This window comes from Chrysochloris asiatica, unplaced genomic scaffold, assembly GCF_000296735.1.
Source record: "Chrysochloris asiatica unplaced genomic scaffold, ChrAsi1.0 scaffold00048, whole genome shotgun sequence".
Lineage (NCBI taxonomy): Eukaryota > Metazoa > Chordata > Mammalia > Afrosoricida > Chrysochloridae > Chrysochloris > Chrysochloris asiatica.
Genome location: NW_006408566.1, coordinates 14188682 through 14206135, shown reverse-complemented (window position 1 = coordinate 14206135; position 17454 = coordinate 14188682). Strand labels below are relative to the sequence as shown.

General features: G+C 38.0%; 1 protein-coding gene across 1 annotated transcript in view; it reads left to right on the top strand.

Moving 5' to 3' along the window:
• The window catches only part of INADL (InaD-like (Drosophila)), a 383821-nt gene that overhangs the window by 331319 nt on the left and 35048 nt on the right, over window positions 1-17454 (top strand). The window contains exons 30-31 of the mRNA XM_006862480.1: window positions 7912-8026; window positions 14318-14451. Coding sequence (XP_006862542.1) covers window positions 7912-8026; window positions 14318-14451 — 249 coding nt within the window. The remainder of the gene's footprint in view (window positions 1-7911; window positions 8027-14317; window positions 14452-17454) is intronic.

The following is a 17454-nucleotide window of genomic DNA, read 5'->3' as shown; positions in this document are numbered from 1 at the left end:
AGCTTATGTATCAGTTTCCCACAGATTTTGGTAGTTTCCTTCTGTTAAGGAATGACTCTGGGCCATCCTGGGAGTTAGGACTAACACACCTTTGCATATCACAGAGGTTTTAGTAGATGTGGCTTTCTCCTCTAATTCAATCTCTGAAGTGTAAGAAACAATTCTAGTTTAAGGATTTGTACCCTAAAAAAATTAATATTCAGTATAATTAAGGATAAACAGGCAATGCATATGACAGAAGAAGAAAAAATTATGACTGAAATGACCATCCACAAATATGTGATAGACCAAAAACCTGACAGCACCTAAAGTCCCAGACATCACTGAGAATAACAAGCATGTGTAACTGTTGAGAGTCCAAATGAATGGATAGAAATGGTATGAGTGTCGTTTTGGTCATTTTGTATTAGGCTGAAGACCCTGTTAAATGTTGCTTCATTGCTGAAGTTTGTATAAGCAGTTGAGCCTTTCTAGGCTGCTTACTAGTTGTGTCTTTTGTGTGCTTTTTAGGAAGATACTTCCCAGGTAGTTGATCAAGACCTGATGGCAGATCAGCAGAAGGCACTGGAGGGTCCAACTGACACTGTATGTAACTTGTACTTTTGGTTTTTCTCTACTTTGATAGTGTGTTTAATAAACTAGGTTCCAGAAGAAAAGGAGATAACTAAAGTGAAACCAAGTCCTTTGTTACTTGACAGGAGTTTAGGTGTGCATCTTGTACCCAAAGTCAAATGTGTAGAAAGGACCTCGGTTCAGCATGCTTTGCTGATACCTTGGGCAGGTATGAAATAGGAGGCATCTGTAACAACACCGTTGGAATTAGTTTCTGAAAGCACCTATTTTACATAAGGTCATAAATAAGCAATTTAAACTTAAGAATTTGTCATTGTATAAAAATGTACACGTAATATTTTTAGTGTTTTTTTCCCCCCACATTTTGAATATCACTTCTCTTAAAACAACTTTTGACTATCAAATGTTTTATACTTTTATAACTGTGGAGTGTTCTTTTTAAATCTTGATTTTATATTTCTGGTGATAATTTTATACTTGCTGCTGCTGTTAAGTGCTGTGGAGTCTATTCCGACCTTCAGTGACCCTGTATGGGGTTTCCGAGGCTGTAAATCTTTATGGGGACAGAAAGCCTCATCTTTCTCCTGCGGAATCGCTGGTAGCTTTGAACTGCTAACCTTGAAACTAGCAGCCCAAATCGTAACGATTATGCTACCAGAGCTCCTTAGATTTATACTTATGCACCATTATTTTTATGCTATTTTTATGTTTAAGAAACTATAGCATGTAATATTTCAAACACTCAAAGAAAATACCTTTGAAACGTCTCCACAGTTATATACTAAATGCCTCAATGAAATCAATAAAGGTGTAGAAAGAGCCATCCAAATGACAAAATCCAATTCAAGTGAATTCAACCTGTATGCAAGTAATTAAACATTTAAAAGCAGGTTATTCTCCATGTGATGTATTTGTGAATACCCTCAGTGTGTTGGAGGAGCAGTGACGGTGGCATGTCTTTGGAATATAGTGTTATTTTGTTGAATGATGTCTCTCACTTTTTTTAATGGAAAGAAACTATGGTGGCTTTAGAAACTGCTCTGTGGTGCCCCTACTTAAGTGGCCTCCAGGGAACCACGTGCCATACCTGACATTCCCTAGATATGCCTCTAAGCGCACAGCTGCTTAGCTTAAGCACATAGTAGAGGCACATCTGGGGATGTGGTGATGACTTGAACTCCTCACCAGCCACTCCATGGGACAATAATGTGATAGTCTTGCTCCTCTACAGAGCACAGCCTTGGACACCCTATTAGGCAGTTCTACTCTGTCCTATAGGGTCTCGGTGTGTCAGAATTGATTTAACAGCAATGGATATTACTGTGATAATACTTTGTATACATACTACCTCCATCTCAAGACAATGTCCAGCCTCTCTAAAACATTTTAATCACAGTAGTTTAGAGCTGGAAAATGTCCTAAAGGTCATGTGGTTTTTCATTTCCCTGCTAATGAATGATCACTTAAAGCATTCTCCTTTGGGAAAGTGATTCAATCCATTTCTGTGACTGCAGAAGAGAAATGATCCTGGGGTCAGGGGACAGCATTAGTTGAGCTATTCCACAATGGGATGAGCTTCTTCCTGGAAATGGAAGGTTTTTAATTGAAAGCTGGATAGTATATATGTTTTAACAGGGGGTATAAACAGTAATAGCTATCACTAATTGAACTCCCAAATGTTTCTTGACACTGGTGGGTTTATTTAAGTAGGTTCTCCCCCCCCCCACACACACACACAAGTTGCATATGGATCACTGTTGATTTACAGAAGAGAACATTTAGATAGTATTGCCCCATATAGGGTTTCGAAGACTGTACTCATTGTAAAAATAGAAGCAGACTATGCCATCTTCCTCCTGCAGAACAGCTGATGTTTTGAACTGCCAAATGCTTCACCACTGGGCTACTAGGACTCCGTTGAAATGTTCACAACCAAATCCAGCTTTTCTGATCTTTCATGCTTAGTAGTTTGGTTCGGTATCAGTAGGTGAGTCCCGTGAGTTCATGTACACCTATCAGCACACCTGCCAGTGACAGGACTGCTGCCTGTAGTGATATGTTTGGGCATGCCAGTGAGCTTTATGGGGGCTGTTGCCTCATTTTTAAATCGAGGTCAACCGTACCATTATTTATTAGTCACTTACTTTTCTCTGCAGCTGCTACAAGGACCTGGAATATAGAGATAAGCAACAAACATGCCCTGTTGTTATAGAAGTCTTAATTTGGTGATTGCTTTCTCATTTTAAAAGGCATGAGTTTCATAAAAGAACTCTGTTGCTTGCATTCAACTTTGTGGAGACTCCTTGTTCTTTCTTGAAATACCACAAAAGGAAAGTTGGAGTTAAGACAATAGACCCAATTGCTACAATAAGTTTCTTTTTTCACATAGGAACAGGCTGCATGTTATCATTTTAGGCATGGCATGGTATCTCTAGGGGTTGTGGTGTGGTTCTATAGGGTAATCAGTCATTCGACTGCTAACTGCAAGGTTGATGGTTCAAACTCACCAGCTGCTTTTCAGAAACCCTGTACAGGCTTGCTGTAAGTCGGAAATGACTAGACAGCACTTAACAACAGCAACAACATTGGTACCTCCACAGTACCACATACCTAAACACCTTTTTGATCTCTTTACCAACCTCAAAACATGCATTCCATTTGTTTGGCCTAAGATGGCTGATCTGGTTATTAGCATCATAACCGTTTTCCATTGAGGGAGAAAAGAAAAGGCGAATCCTTCTGTGAAAATTGCACACTTCCTATGGCCAAAACTTGGTCTGTGGACACACCTACTTACAAAGAGATTGGGAGAATGACCTAGATTATTCTAATATTCAGTGTTCTGGTAATAAATTTTTGTCTTTTTTTCTGTATCTTTTTAAAATCAATGATGAGTATTCTTCTTTTTCTTTCTTTTTTATTGTGCTAAATATATATGTAAGAAAGCATTTGTTAAAAAAAAAAAAAGAAAAGAAAACCTTGGTCACTTTAACATTTTTCATATGTATAAATGAGGGATAAATACAAGGATTCTCCAAAAAGTTTGTGGAAAAATGGAATGAAAGGATAATAGCATATTTCCACGAACTTTTTGAAGCCAACCCCCCTTGTATTTGAATAAAGATTTTCAGATATATATATAATATATAAAGCCTGCAGACAAAAAAAATGAAATGATCATTGTGTAACAGCTGTTTGAGAAACATTTTAAACTACTGACTTGTAGCTCTACCTGTCCCTCTAATTAGCTGTTGTGATTTCAGATATGTCATCTGACATTTGTGTCTCGGTTTCTTTATCAATAAAAAAGAGTAAGATTGTATAGCCCTCCAGGTTGCTTTGATAATTGAATAAATTCATGGATGTATGCGTGTTTTGAAAACTGGAACACTCACTGGATGGAATTGTGTTGTTTGTTTCACACTGCACAATGCCTTCTGTTGAGACACAGTCTTCCACTGTCAGAAACGTGGGGTGTTATGGTTCTGGAGCAGTTACCTTGGTCCTATTTCTAGACTCCGGGGACAGTCTGGTGCTTCACTGCCTCCACCGGAATCTTCCAGCTGGGGATGGCTTCCCTGGTTAACTACAGATCCAGAAGGCAGGTCGGGACATTACCTACATTTTTTCACTCCTGTTAAGCAAGCATGAAGTCCCTTGTTTTTTCTCATTTTGTTTTAAACTAATATTCATTGAGGTACCATCAGCAAAAATTCAGAATTACATGCTTCTTTGAATTGCAGGTTTCATTTACCTGGAGTTTCTGTTTCTTCCATTTTGCTTTCCAATATTCAGTCACTCATTTATTCGTTCCTTCAGACTTCAAATACTTATTGAGTCACTACAATGTTCCAAGAAGTCTAGTGTGGCCCTGTAAGATAAGCACCGGACCAAAAGTTGGGTCTGACTCATAGCGAATTTATATATAACAGAACAAAACAGTGCCCAGTTGTGTGCCAACCTCACAATCGTTGCTATGCTTGAGCCCACTGCTGCTGCCACTGTGCCAGTCCATCTCGTTGGGAGTCTTCCTCTTTTTCCCTGACCTCCACTTTACCAAGGATGATGTTCTTCTCCAGTGACTGGTCCATCCTGATAATATGCCTGAAGTATGAGAGACAACAGATGGGAGACAAAGTCTGGCCATCCTCACTTCTAAGCAGCATTCTGGCTGTTCTTTTTCCACCACAGATTTGTTTGTTGTTTTTTTGCAGTCCATGGTACTATTTATATTCTAAAACACCATAACTAAAATGCATCAATTCTTATGGTCTTCTTCTTTCATTCATTCACATGTACATGAGGTTATTGAAAATACCATGACTTTGATAGGATACACCTTGGTCCTCAATCTGATATCTTTGTTCTTTAACAATTTAAAGAGGTTTTGTGCAGCAGATTTGATTTCTTGACTGCTGTTTCCCTGAGTGTTCATGTTTGATCCAAGCAACATTAAGTCTTTAATAACTTCAATCTTTTCTCCATTTATCTTGATGTTATGTATTGATCCGATGGTGAGGATTTTTGTTTTCTTTACAGTGAGGTGATGTTTTTGATCCAAATTAGTATTTTAAGTCCTCTTCTTTTTCAGTAAGCAAGGTTGTGTCATTTGCTTGGGTTGTTAATGAGTCTTTCTTCAAGCCCCAAACCAAAGTCTTCTTCATATAATCCAGCTTCTCAAATTATTTGCTCAACATGCAGATTGAAAAGTATGGTGAAAGAATACAATGCTGGCACATACCTTTCCTGATTTTAAATCATTCCTCTGTTCCTTTGTTCTGTTCGAATGACTACTGCCTCTTGGTTTACCTGTATGTTCCTCATGAGCACAATTAAGTGTTTTGGAACCATACAATTGAAAGTCTTTGCATAATCAATAAATCACAAGTAGACATCTTTCTAGGGTTTTTTGCTTTCAGCTTAGATCCATTTGCTTTCAGCCAAGATCCATTTGACATCAGCAATGATATCTCTCATTCCATGTCCTCCTCTCTCCATCATAGAGATACTAAAACAGATGGAAGAAATTAGGAGGTAAAAGAGCTGAACAAAAAATTTCGAAGGTCAGCTCAAGAAGACAGAGTACAATATTACAAAATGCCCAAGACTTGAAATTAGAGAACTGAAAGGACGAACACACTCAGAATTTCTCAAGCGGAGGGACTGAGGAAAAAAATTCAAGCATCTCTATGCTGGAGAGCAAGTTTCAGCATCTCTTCTGACATCATTTTGGTCTTTTCCTTCTTGTCTTCTTAATGACCTTTTGCTTTCTTCCTGTATAATGTTCTTGCTGTCATCCTACAACTCTTCTGGTCTTCAGTCTTTAGTGGCTAATGCAACATTCTATTTTTCAGATGATCTCTAAATTCAGGTGGGGTATATTCATAGTCATATTTTGGCTCTTGTGGACTTGGTTTAATTTTCTTCAGCATCAGCCTGAACTTACATAGGAGCAATTGATGCTCTGTTCCACAGTCTGCCCCTCGACTTGTTTTGTATGATAATATAGAACTTTTCCACCATCTCTTTGCACAGATGTAGTCAGTTTAATTTCTGTTTATTCCGTCTGTGGAGGTCCATGTGTATAATAATCTTTTATGTGGTTTAATAGAGGTATTTACAATGAAGAAGTCATTTTTCTTATAAAATTCTATCATGATATCTCCAGCATTGTTTCTATCACCAATGGCTGTCTAACATATTTTCCAATGACTGAACCCTCCGCTTTGTTTCTAACCTTTGCATTTCCATTGCCAGTAATTTTCAGTATGTCTTGATTGCATGTTTGATCAATTCCTAACTGAAGATGATGGTGTTGTTATTGTTGTTGTTATGTGCCGTGGAGTCGGTTCCTACTCATAGTGACCCTGCACAGGGTTTCCGAAGCTGTGAATCTTTATGGGAGCAGAAAGCCTCATCTTTCTCCTGCGGAACAGCTGGTAGTTTTGAACTGCTGACCTTGTGGTTAACAGCCCAATTCGTAACCACTACGCTACCAGAGCTCCTTGAAGATGATGGTAGAATTCTTTAATTTCATCATCACTTGCTTTATTGGTTGTTGAGTAAATTTAATAGTAGTAGTATTAACTGGTCTTCCTTGTAGGCGTTTGGATATTATTCTCTCATAGACAGTATTGGCCTTCAAGTAAGATCTTGAAATGTTCTTTTTGATGATGAATGCAATGTCATTCCTGTTCATTTTTTTTTTTTATTCGTGGCATAGTAAACCATATGATTGTTACATTCAAAATTGCCAATAGCAGTCCATTTCAATCAGTAATACTTAGGATATTGATGTTTATGTCTTCCATTTCATTTTTGACAGCTTCCCATTTTTCTAGATTCATTCTTCATTCATTCCATGTTCCACTTAGTAATGGGTGTTCACATCTGTTTTTCATCATTTTCTTTGTACACCATCAGCAAATGAAGGTCCTAAAAGCTTTACTCCTTATGCGTCATCATGGGTAACTCTACTTTGATGAGGCATCCCTTCCCCAGTCCTAATTTGAGTGCCTCCCAACCTGAGGTGCTCATCTTCCAGCACTATCTCTGACAGTATTCTGGTGCTCTTCATAATGTTTCAATGTTCAATATTCTGATGCTATCTGACAGTGTTGCACTGTTATTCATAAAGGTTGTCAGTGACTAAATATTTGGAAGTAGTCCATCTCTCTTTCCTAGTCTGTGTTAATCTGTAAGCTCATTTGAAACCTGTCCACCGTGTGTGACCCTACTGGTTTCTAAATTACCGGTAACATCATTTCCAGAATCACAGCAACACGCGAGCCATTACAGTATGAAAAACTGACAGATATGTGGTGGAAATTTTCATCAGATGTTCATATTTTTCTTTTCCAGCCAGCAGTTTGCTCAATTAATCTACCTAATGCATATTTAGCTTTGTCAATATCTGCTCAGGAGAGAGGGACAGTGTTATAAGCATAGAACATCTGTAGTGTAGATTTTGTTCACGGAGCACAGACTAGATAGGTAAGTGTCCCACTGATCTTATCAGAATAACTAAAAATTGTAAAAACAAACAAAAAAAAATATGTATTTTTTTGTATTTTTTGAATTCACACCCCAGCTTCATATCTAGCCCATAAAATGACTTCAGCTTTTTCCTTCCTTCTTACCTGGGACCATTCTTTACTGAAGCATTTTTACTTGTAAAATGTAAAAAAAGCATGAGGAATGGGGCAAAATTCATCCAAACTTCCTTCTCCCATTCCCCCACCCTGCAATCTCAAAAGGCAATATTAGAGTACATCATTGTATTGATAACAGTAAATTTATTTTAATTTATTCTCTTGACATTTGTCTTTCCTTTTTTAGGCTGCTAATGAGAAAAAACAGCAAAATTATTCAGCAGAAGTCTCCGTCATTTTACGTGACACATTATCACCAGCTCCATCGAAGTATTCAACAGATGCAGACCCCACAGCTTACGGTATGAGTCTTTTTGTTTCTCTGTGCAGGACTGGCTCATTTGGAGGAAGTGGTCCTGATGTAGTGAAAGTAGCCCTGGGCTGGGAGTCAGCAAGCTGATTTTGCATCCCAGCTCCTCCTCCTCAGCTTTGGGACTTGCATAGATCACTTCACCTCCTACACCATTTTCTTAATCCCTGTCATTGGAATAATGTTCTTTGCCTGTTGTTTACTTGAATAGAAAAGTACTAGAACACAACAGCTCCCCACCTCCCTACCTCCCTCACACACACACACACACACACACACACACACACACTGTTGTTGTTAATTGCCTTAGAGGCGATTCCAACCCGTAGCGATCCTGTATAGGGTTTCCAAGGAGTAACTGGTGTGTTTGAACCACCGAGTTTGCAGTTCAAACAACTTTGCAGTCTGATGCATTAGCCTACAGCACAACCACACACACTACTATGTGTTATTTCTGACACATAGCAAGCCTATATTGGATTTTTAAGACGGTAAATCCTCATGGTAGCAGATAGCTTCATCTTTCTCCCTTGTGTGACTGTTAAGTTTGAACCACCAACGTTTTCATTAGCAGTCAACCCATAGCACCAGCAGGCCCTGAGTAAATGTGATGTGAATCAGAGGCTTCCAAATTCATTTTCTGTAATTTCTCAAAAAGATTGTTTTAGTTACTGAGTAAAATCTCTTAAAAACACAACTAAACCGTATTTTTAGGCTTGCAAATGTTGATGTATGGTATTTAAAGACTGCTAATTTTCAGTGCTTTAAGAAATTGATATTCCCTTTTTGTCTTGGAATTTCTGGCTTGAATTATGTTGATTGAGGGTTGAAACTAGAACTTCCAAATGAGTAATGGGTATTTTCACTTTGTATTCATGCTATACAAGTTAGTAGAAAGTGGGCTATTTAAAACACTATACTTAACAGTCACAAAAATATAAAACTGTACTAATTTAGCAGGTTTGAAACCTTTATGGTATCTTTCATATATTTTCCCATAAATATTAACTAATTAAAAGTTTACCAAACAGCAATTATTTTTACACATTTAATTTTTTAAATAAAATATTCGATAAATGTGGTCAGCAAACTATGGCCCAGGGGCCAAATCTGGTCCACCTATTTATTTGTATGGTCCTCTGGCTGAAAATAAGTCAAATCTGGTCTACCATCTATATTTGTATGACCCTCTGGCTAAAAATACTTTTCACATTTTAAAGAATTAAAGAAAAATTTTTTGAGAATATTTCATAAAAGTGTATGAAATTTAGATTTCAGTGTTCATAAATTAAGATTTATTGAAGCAGCTCTCATTTACATTCGCAGAGATTGTATTTACTGCCTGACCTTGGGGAATCCTGGTGCGGCGCTCTAGAATAAAGCACTAGACCTCAAGTTCAGACTCACCAACTGCTCCTTGGGAACCCTATACAGGGTTGCTATGAGTAGCAACTGACTCAACAGCACTTAACAACATCATCTGATCTTATTACCAAAAAAGTCTGTTGACCTCTGGTATAGACCTATTGCATTTTTTTGTTGTTGTTCAGTATTTTCTTGCAGTTTAGGTGAAAGTCTACACAGCTAATTAGATTCCCATTTATCAATTCTTACACCAATGATTCCATTACATTGAAAACAATCCTCGCAATATGTTAGTATTCTTACCTGCCATTTCTACTGGCTTGCCCCTTCTATCCAACTTCCCTTCCCCTCCTTCCCCTCTCTTCTTCACTTTTGGATAAATGTTGACCATTTGGTCTTGTTTAGTTGATTATTTAGAAGAGCACGTTCACCAGGGGTGTTACTGTTTACTTTATTGGCCAAGCTATTATTTGACTGAAAGGTACCTCTGGGATTGAGGACATCTTAGGACAGTAGTCTTGAGGGTTCCTCTGGTTTTTGTCAGTTCAGTTAGTGTGGTCTTTACAAATCTGAATTTTATTCTCTAAGGTCCATTGAGTTTAGACAATATATATCACATATTTATATGTGACACAGTGTTTAAATGCTTGCTGTGTGGTATTCTAGGATCAGCACTGGACTGAGAACCACCAGGTTGGCAGTTCAAACCAACCACATACAGGATTGCTGTGAGTTGAACCAACTCGACGGCACTTGACAACCATAAAAAGATTAGCAAATGTTTGGGAAAAAGATTTGGCAACCTGCTGCCATAAAGATTACAACCTAGAACACCTTACAGTGTAGTTCAGCTCTGTCACATGGGGTCTCTATAAGTCTAAATTGACTTTACTGTTCCTAATAATAAAACTCAACCACCATCAGGTTGATTCTGTATCAAAGCAACCCTAAGGGGCAGAGTAGAGTCCCTGCATAGTAGTTCTGAGTTGTGAATCTAGATGGAAGCCGACTGTCTCAGCTTTCCCAGACTGGCTGGTAGGTTTGAACACTGATCTTTAGGTTAGCAGCCCAATGCTTATTAACCCACTGTGCCACCAGAGCTCATTCGTATAACCAAGCAACAAAATCCTAAATAACGGATATTAGTCATCCCACCAGTTAATATGTGGAATTTTATTCATTCAGTCATCCATTACCAAGCATGTATTCAGAGCTTGGTATGAGTCCTGTTTGGGGCTCATATGAGAGAAAAAAGTACAGAGACTCAGGATGAGCTGGCTGGCTGGCTGGCTGTGTGCCGTGGAGTAGGTTCTGACTCATAGAGACCCTGTGTAAGGTTTCAGAGGCTATAAATCTTTACGTGAGCAGAAAGCTTCAACCTCCTTGCATTAAGTAACTGGTGGACTCAAACTGCTGACCTTGAGGGTAGCAGCCCAACATGTAATCCACCACACTACCAGGCTCCTTCAGGACTAGCTAGGGTAAGACGAAAGTGGACGAGCAAATGCCATCTCCAGAACTGGCTTGCTTTCTTTTCTCACTCAAGAGACCATGTTTTAAAAGATAATTTTAAAAGGTATATAAACTTTAAAAATTTTTTTTAATTGGGCCACTATTGTAAATCGTATTTATTATAAATTAATGGGAACTATTTAGTGTGAAAAAGATATTCTACAACAAGATCTACAGATAAACTAGTTTACAAATTAATATTCTACTTCTAATTTGTGCTTTTAGTTTCTACTAATTTTTGTGTCACTAAATTTTTAACACTTAGCAAAGAATCTCTTGTTATTGTTGTGTGTTGCTATTGCTGTGTGCCATTGAGTCAGTTCTGACTCACAGCAACCCTGTATAGGGCTTAAAAGAGAGATTGGTATGTTTGAACTGCCAACACCAGTTCAGTGCTTACCCTACAGTGTCACACCAGGGCTCAGGAATCCATTAGATTGATAAATTCTACTGTGAATAATAAATACTTATAATTTGCCAGACACTGGGCAGGGCACCTCACACATATTCTGTTTAATTACTTTAACAGGCTGTTGGATAGAGGAGACATGTAATTTGCTGGCAAGGAATGAGCTCCAGTGTCACTTACAATTTAATTTCACAAATCCTTGCCTTCAACATTCGAAAACCTATAACTTTTTGACATAAAGTTCTAGGTTATTAATTAGAGCAGAGCCCCTCACAGGAATCAATAGAGCCCATTTCGTTTTTCTGATGAAACAGTGAGTATTTCAGGCTTGTGGCCCCATGCAGTGTCCAGTTCTTTCACTGTAGTGTGGAGTTGTTTGTAGACTGGGCATAAATTTGATTGTGTTCCAATGTAAATTTATTTATGATCACTGACTTACATTTCATATAATTTCTGAATGCCACAAAATATATTATTTTTCCTTTTTTTGTTGTTTGTTTCCTTTCCCAACTTTAAAAACTACAAAAACCATTCTTGGTCATTAGATTCGTACTCCTGTTTTTACATGGGCTTAAGAAGCATTGAGGAGTCCTGGTGTGGTGCTGTGGGTTAATGTGTCAGACTGCAAAATCATTTGGCCTATAAGGTTGGTGGTTCAAGCTCACCAGCTGCTCCTTGGAAACCCTATACAGGGTCACTATGGGTTAGAATTGACTTGATGGCACTTAACAACAATAACAACAAGGAGCCTTGAGTGGATCGTGACTAGCTATGGATAACACTGGGGAGAATGAGTATTCCAGAATGCTTAATTGTGCTCATGAAGAACCTGTACACAGACTAAGAGACAGTCATTCAAACAGAACAAGGAATTACTAAATGGCTCATCCTGTATGCTGGGCAAATAATCTGAGAAATTGGACTATATGAAGGAGAGCATGGCGTCAGGATTAGAGGAAGAGTCATTAACAGCCTGCAATATGTAGATGATACAACCTTGCTTACTGGAAGTGAAGAGGACTTAAATATTAATGAAGATCAAAGATCACAACTTTTAATATAGGTAGCCAACACAAAAATCCACAAAACTGCACCAATAAGTAACACTATGACAAATGGAGAAAAGATGGAAATTATCCAACAGTTCATTTTGCTTGGTTCTGCAATCAATACTCATGGAAGCAGCAGTTAAGAAATCAAACAACATACTGCATCAGGCAAATATGTTGCCCAAGACCTATTCAACGTGTTCAAGAGCAAAAATGTCAGTTTTAGGACAAAGGTGTGCCTGACTCAAGACATGGTATTTTCAGTTGCCTCATATGCTTGTGAAAGTTGGACAGTGAATAAGGAAGACCATAGAAGAATTAATGCATTTGAGTTATAGTGTTGGAGATGAATATTAAAAGTACCATGGACTGTCAGAAGAACAAACAAATCTATATTCTAAGAAGTACAGCCAGAATGCTCATAGAAGTGAGGATGGGGAAACTTTATTTCTGGTATTTCAGACATTCAGGAGGGATCAGTATCTCCAAAAGGACATCATGCTTGGTAAAGTTAGAGGGTCACCCAAAAAGAGAACGTTCCCCAAGAAGATGGATTGGCACAGTGGCAGCAGCAGTGGGCTTAAGAGTACTAACAGTAGTGGGGATGGCACAAGATTTGGCAGTGTTTTGTTCTGTTGCTTATAGGGTTGCTATGAGTTGGAATCAACACTGCAGCACCTAACCACAAGGAGCATTGTGAATCTGATCTTAGCCCCTGTGCATTGGTTGTATCTGCCAAGCAACTGGGACCCTTATTACCAGTTTTTGCTGTATTATCTCAAAACAAATCACAAAGAATCAATATTCATAATAGTCACCCTTAGTTTTCTCAGAAGGCAATTCTGTGTACAAGATTTCCCTAAAGTTGCTGAACATTTCCAACATTTTGATTTTCTAGTGGTTAGTTTCAGTCATCAGGAAAATATATGTAGAAGTGGGTGCTTCAAAAAGATATGGAAAGATGGAATGAAAAGAGTGGATTGTTTTCATGAACTTTTAGAAGCCTTCTTTTATGTAGAATTTTTGCAACTGTTAAGAGCTCTGTTGTTGGTTGAATTGTTGGCGATTCAAACCCACTCAGTGGTCCAATGGAGAGAGACATGGTCATCTTCTTCTGTAAGGATTGCATCCAATAAAACCCATGGGACGTTCTGTACTACACACTAGGCTGTGAGAACGAACTGACTCAGTGATAGCCAGCAACAACAAGGATTTGGGGTATTCCTAACCAACTCTTCTTAATCTGTAAACACTTTTATTTTCTTTAATTCTTTAAAAAAAAAACCCGATCCTAAAGCATTGCTTTTTTGAAAAAAGAAAGCTTTGTAATATAGTAATAACTCTTTTAAGAAGCTTTTCATTTATAGACACAACAGTTCATTCTTGAGTGTTCTGTGTCTAGTATTTTATTATATATAACATATTTGGGGAGGTTTGGGGGATAGTTATTTTGGTACATTTTACTTTACTAATTAAATCCTGTATACTTCTTAATTTTTATGTTGTGCTTTAATTGAAAGTTTATAAACATTTCTGAACTGTTCTTCTACAATCCAGAATCTTTTGTCCTATCAGCTTTCATTCTCATTATTTCATATACCAGTAAGTACTCAATAATTTAATACCTTTAATTTTTCCTGTACCGGATTTCGTGGTATATTTTGAGATTTTAAAAATTCCATGTTTAACAGAATTTCTAGAAATCCAAGGTTGATGGTTTGGGATGGGAGGCTAGGGGATAGTTACTTTTTTAAATCAAAAGTCTCGTAGGAGTATCGTGTTTCATCCTGGGTGACAGGGCCATCCTGACGGGGCCTCTTCCCATCAGAGCGCTTGGCAGAGAATGAGTGAAATGATAGCAGCTCCAAACCCTGCAGATCCCAGCCAATGGCCTGTGCAGACTGAGCTGCATGTCCTTGACACTCGTTCTGTGTTCATTCTTTTTCAGATGACTTCCAGGCACCTCTATCAGTGGATCCTGCAACGTGCCCAATTGTCCCTGGCCAGGAAATGATTATAGAAATATCCAAGGGACGCTCAGGCCTTGGTCTCAGCATTGTGGGAGGAAAAGACACCCCGCTGGTAAGTTTCTAAAAATGAACATATCCACCATCACAGAGATAGTTGTTAATCCTGAGACACATCTATAGAACACTGGGCTGTTTCATAGTATGAAAAAACATAATTAGAAATTCATGTGCATCCATATTCCAGTCAGCTTTCACGTTTTTCTCAGATGTTTAATTTTCACCAGAATGTCATCTAGACCATTTGGGTTTTGTTGTTGTTTTTAAAATAAATATTTTTTAGACCAATCACATTATAGAAACATTTAGCTATATTGTAACCAGATTTACAACAGTGACTGGTGCATACCAGCTGTTCAGTAAATATCGCCTATGGCTGCTGTGACGCTGCTGGTAAAGCAATGAATGCACCCCAAGGTCGATTTGAACCACAAGGTTGGCAGTTCAAACTCACCAGCAGTTCCTCGGAAACCTTATATGATTCAGAATGGACTCAACAATACTTAACAATAACAACATTGCGATCATCACCACATTATTTAATTAAATGCTAGATAAAAGTATGCATCAGTTATTCCACCTCAACAATTTAGGTTTATGTTTTATTCTTACCATGTTCGTGTGGGTGTAGGTGTGTGTACTGTTGTTGCTGTTAAGTGATTCCGACTCATAGAGACACTGTATAGGGTTTTCAAGGAGCAGCTGGTGGATTTGAGCCACTGACTTTATGGTTAGCAGTCCAATGGTTATCCTATTGCACCACACCAGGAATCCCTGTGTCTGCAAATCCATGTGTTGTTAAGTTCCATCGAGTCAGTTCTGACTCATAATGACCCTGTATGCAGTTTCTAAGGAGCGGCTGGTAGATTTGAACCACTGACTTTGCGGCTCAAACTGATGACGCGATCCTGCTGCCTTATCAGGACCACATTGCTTCATGACAATGAGTCCAGTCCCTCCCATGTACCACTTTTTAACAGCATTTGCTTTGAACTACTTTGTTCTTCCCAGTGTCTCCCACTACCTTCGTTTTCTATCTGCTATCCACCATCTTGTTGTATATTGCCTGCCTTGTCACATATGTCTACCTCTAGCTCCTGAATAATTTTCCCTCCCCTCTCTCACTCCGATTTGCGACCATCATAGATTTTTTTTCTTTTGTTAATAAAACCTTTTCTTAAATTTTACAGCATTGGTCTCAACAATACTTTTCCTTTAGTGACTGACCAATTTCACTGAGCCATAATGTCCTCCATTCATGCATGTTGGGAGGTGCTTTGCAGATTCATCATTATCTTCTATTGTTGTGTACTATTCCATTGTGTGTGTGTGTACCAAAGTTTGTATAACTGTTCTTCAGTTGATGGACATTTAGGCTGTCTAAATGTCTTTTGTAGACCACATATTGAAGGATCCTGTTTTCTTATCCATTCTGTTCTGTCTCTTGACTGGTTCACCTAATACATTTTCATTCAGTATAATTATTGATAGGTATGAATTGATTGCTGTCCTTTTGTTTTGTGTTTTTCCTGTGGTGCTTCTGGTTTCTTTGTTCCACATAATTTTGTGCTCTAAGTTTGTTTTGTTTGTGAGTTTTCTTTTCATTTCCATTTCTATTTTGTTAATGTTTACTAAATCTTTCTGATTTTCCTCTTTTTTGTATTTTGATGTACAGATATATTGGTTTCTAGGATAAATTACAGTTGTTGCTGTTGTTAAGTGCTGTCCAGTTGGTACCAACTCATAGCGACCCTATATAGGGTTTCCGAGAAGCAGCTGGGTTGCTTGAACTACTGATCTTGCAGTCCAACATATTAACCCAGAGTGACACACCAGGACTCCATTAATTTTCCCCCCAGTTTAAAACAGTCTGCTTTAGTTTGAAATTTGCTTGACTTCCTAGCCATTTGGAAGTTCTATATCTGCACTATTGCTTCTTTTTTGCTTTGTAGCTGACTTAATTATAAATGGATATCTCTGGTTCACTATTATCAGTCTGGTTGTTGTTGTTAAGTGCCGCCAAGTCAATTCCAACCCAAAGCGACCCTGTATAGGGTTACCAAAGAGCAGCTGGTGAGCTTGAACCACTGACCTTGCAGTTCAAATAACTTTGCAGACTGACACAATAGCCCACAGTGCCACAGTAGGTTTGTTTTGTTTTAAATACTTCTATATCTGGGTTGAGTTTTATGTAGTGTTGTCATGTCTGGTAATCTCAGGGTGTTGTCTGCTGTTGTTGGTTCTCAATGCAAAGAATACCCTTTAGAATTTTTTGTAATGTTTTTATGGTCATTTAAAAATCCTTTAATTTCTGTTCAGCTGGAAATGACCTAATTTCACTGTTGTATTTGAGGGGACAGGTTTGTTGGGCAAATACCATAATGGGCATTTTTTTTGTTTTTCAGAGTTTTGTATTTGTCATTCCATTGCCTTCTTGCCTACATGGTTTCTGCTGAGAAATCAGAGCATAGTCTTATTGGTTCCCCTTTGTAAGTAACTTCTGTTTTTCCTGAGCTGCTCTCAGAATTCTTTGTCATTGATTTTGGAAAGTTTGGTTATGATATGTCTTGGTGATTTTCTTTTGTGGTTAATCCTGTTTGGAATTCATTTAGCTTCTTGTATACTTACTTCTTGTCTTTCATGATATTAGGCAACTTTATTTTTTCCCAACAACTCTACTATAGTTTTCTTGATGCTTTATTTAATATCCCTTCCTATTCTGGAATTCTGATCACCCATAAGTTATTCCTCTTCTGGGTGTCCCACATAACTCGGAGGCTTTCTTCAGATAGTTCATTCTTTTTTCTGATTGTTCTTCTAGCATTTTAGTATTGAAAGATTATCTCCAAGCTCCCTAATTTGTGATTCTGTTGCTTTGAATTTTCTCATTTGCCTTTTCAATGTATTGTCCATTTCTGAAATGTTAGAATTAATTTTCTGGATTTCTAATTGTAGGTTTCTTATTGTTTGAAAATTTGCATTGATTTTGTTTGCTTCTTCTTGTAGTGGTTTCCTGAATTCTTCTAAAGTTTTTTTCTGTGCTCTTCTTGTTCTCCTC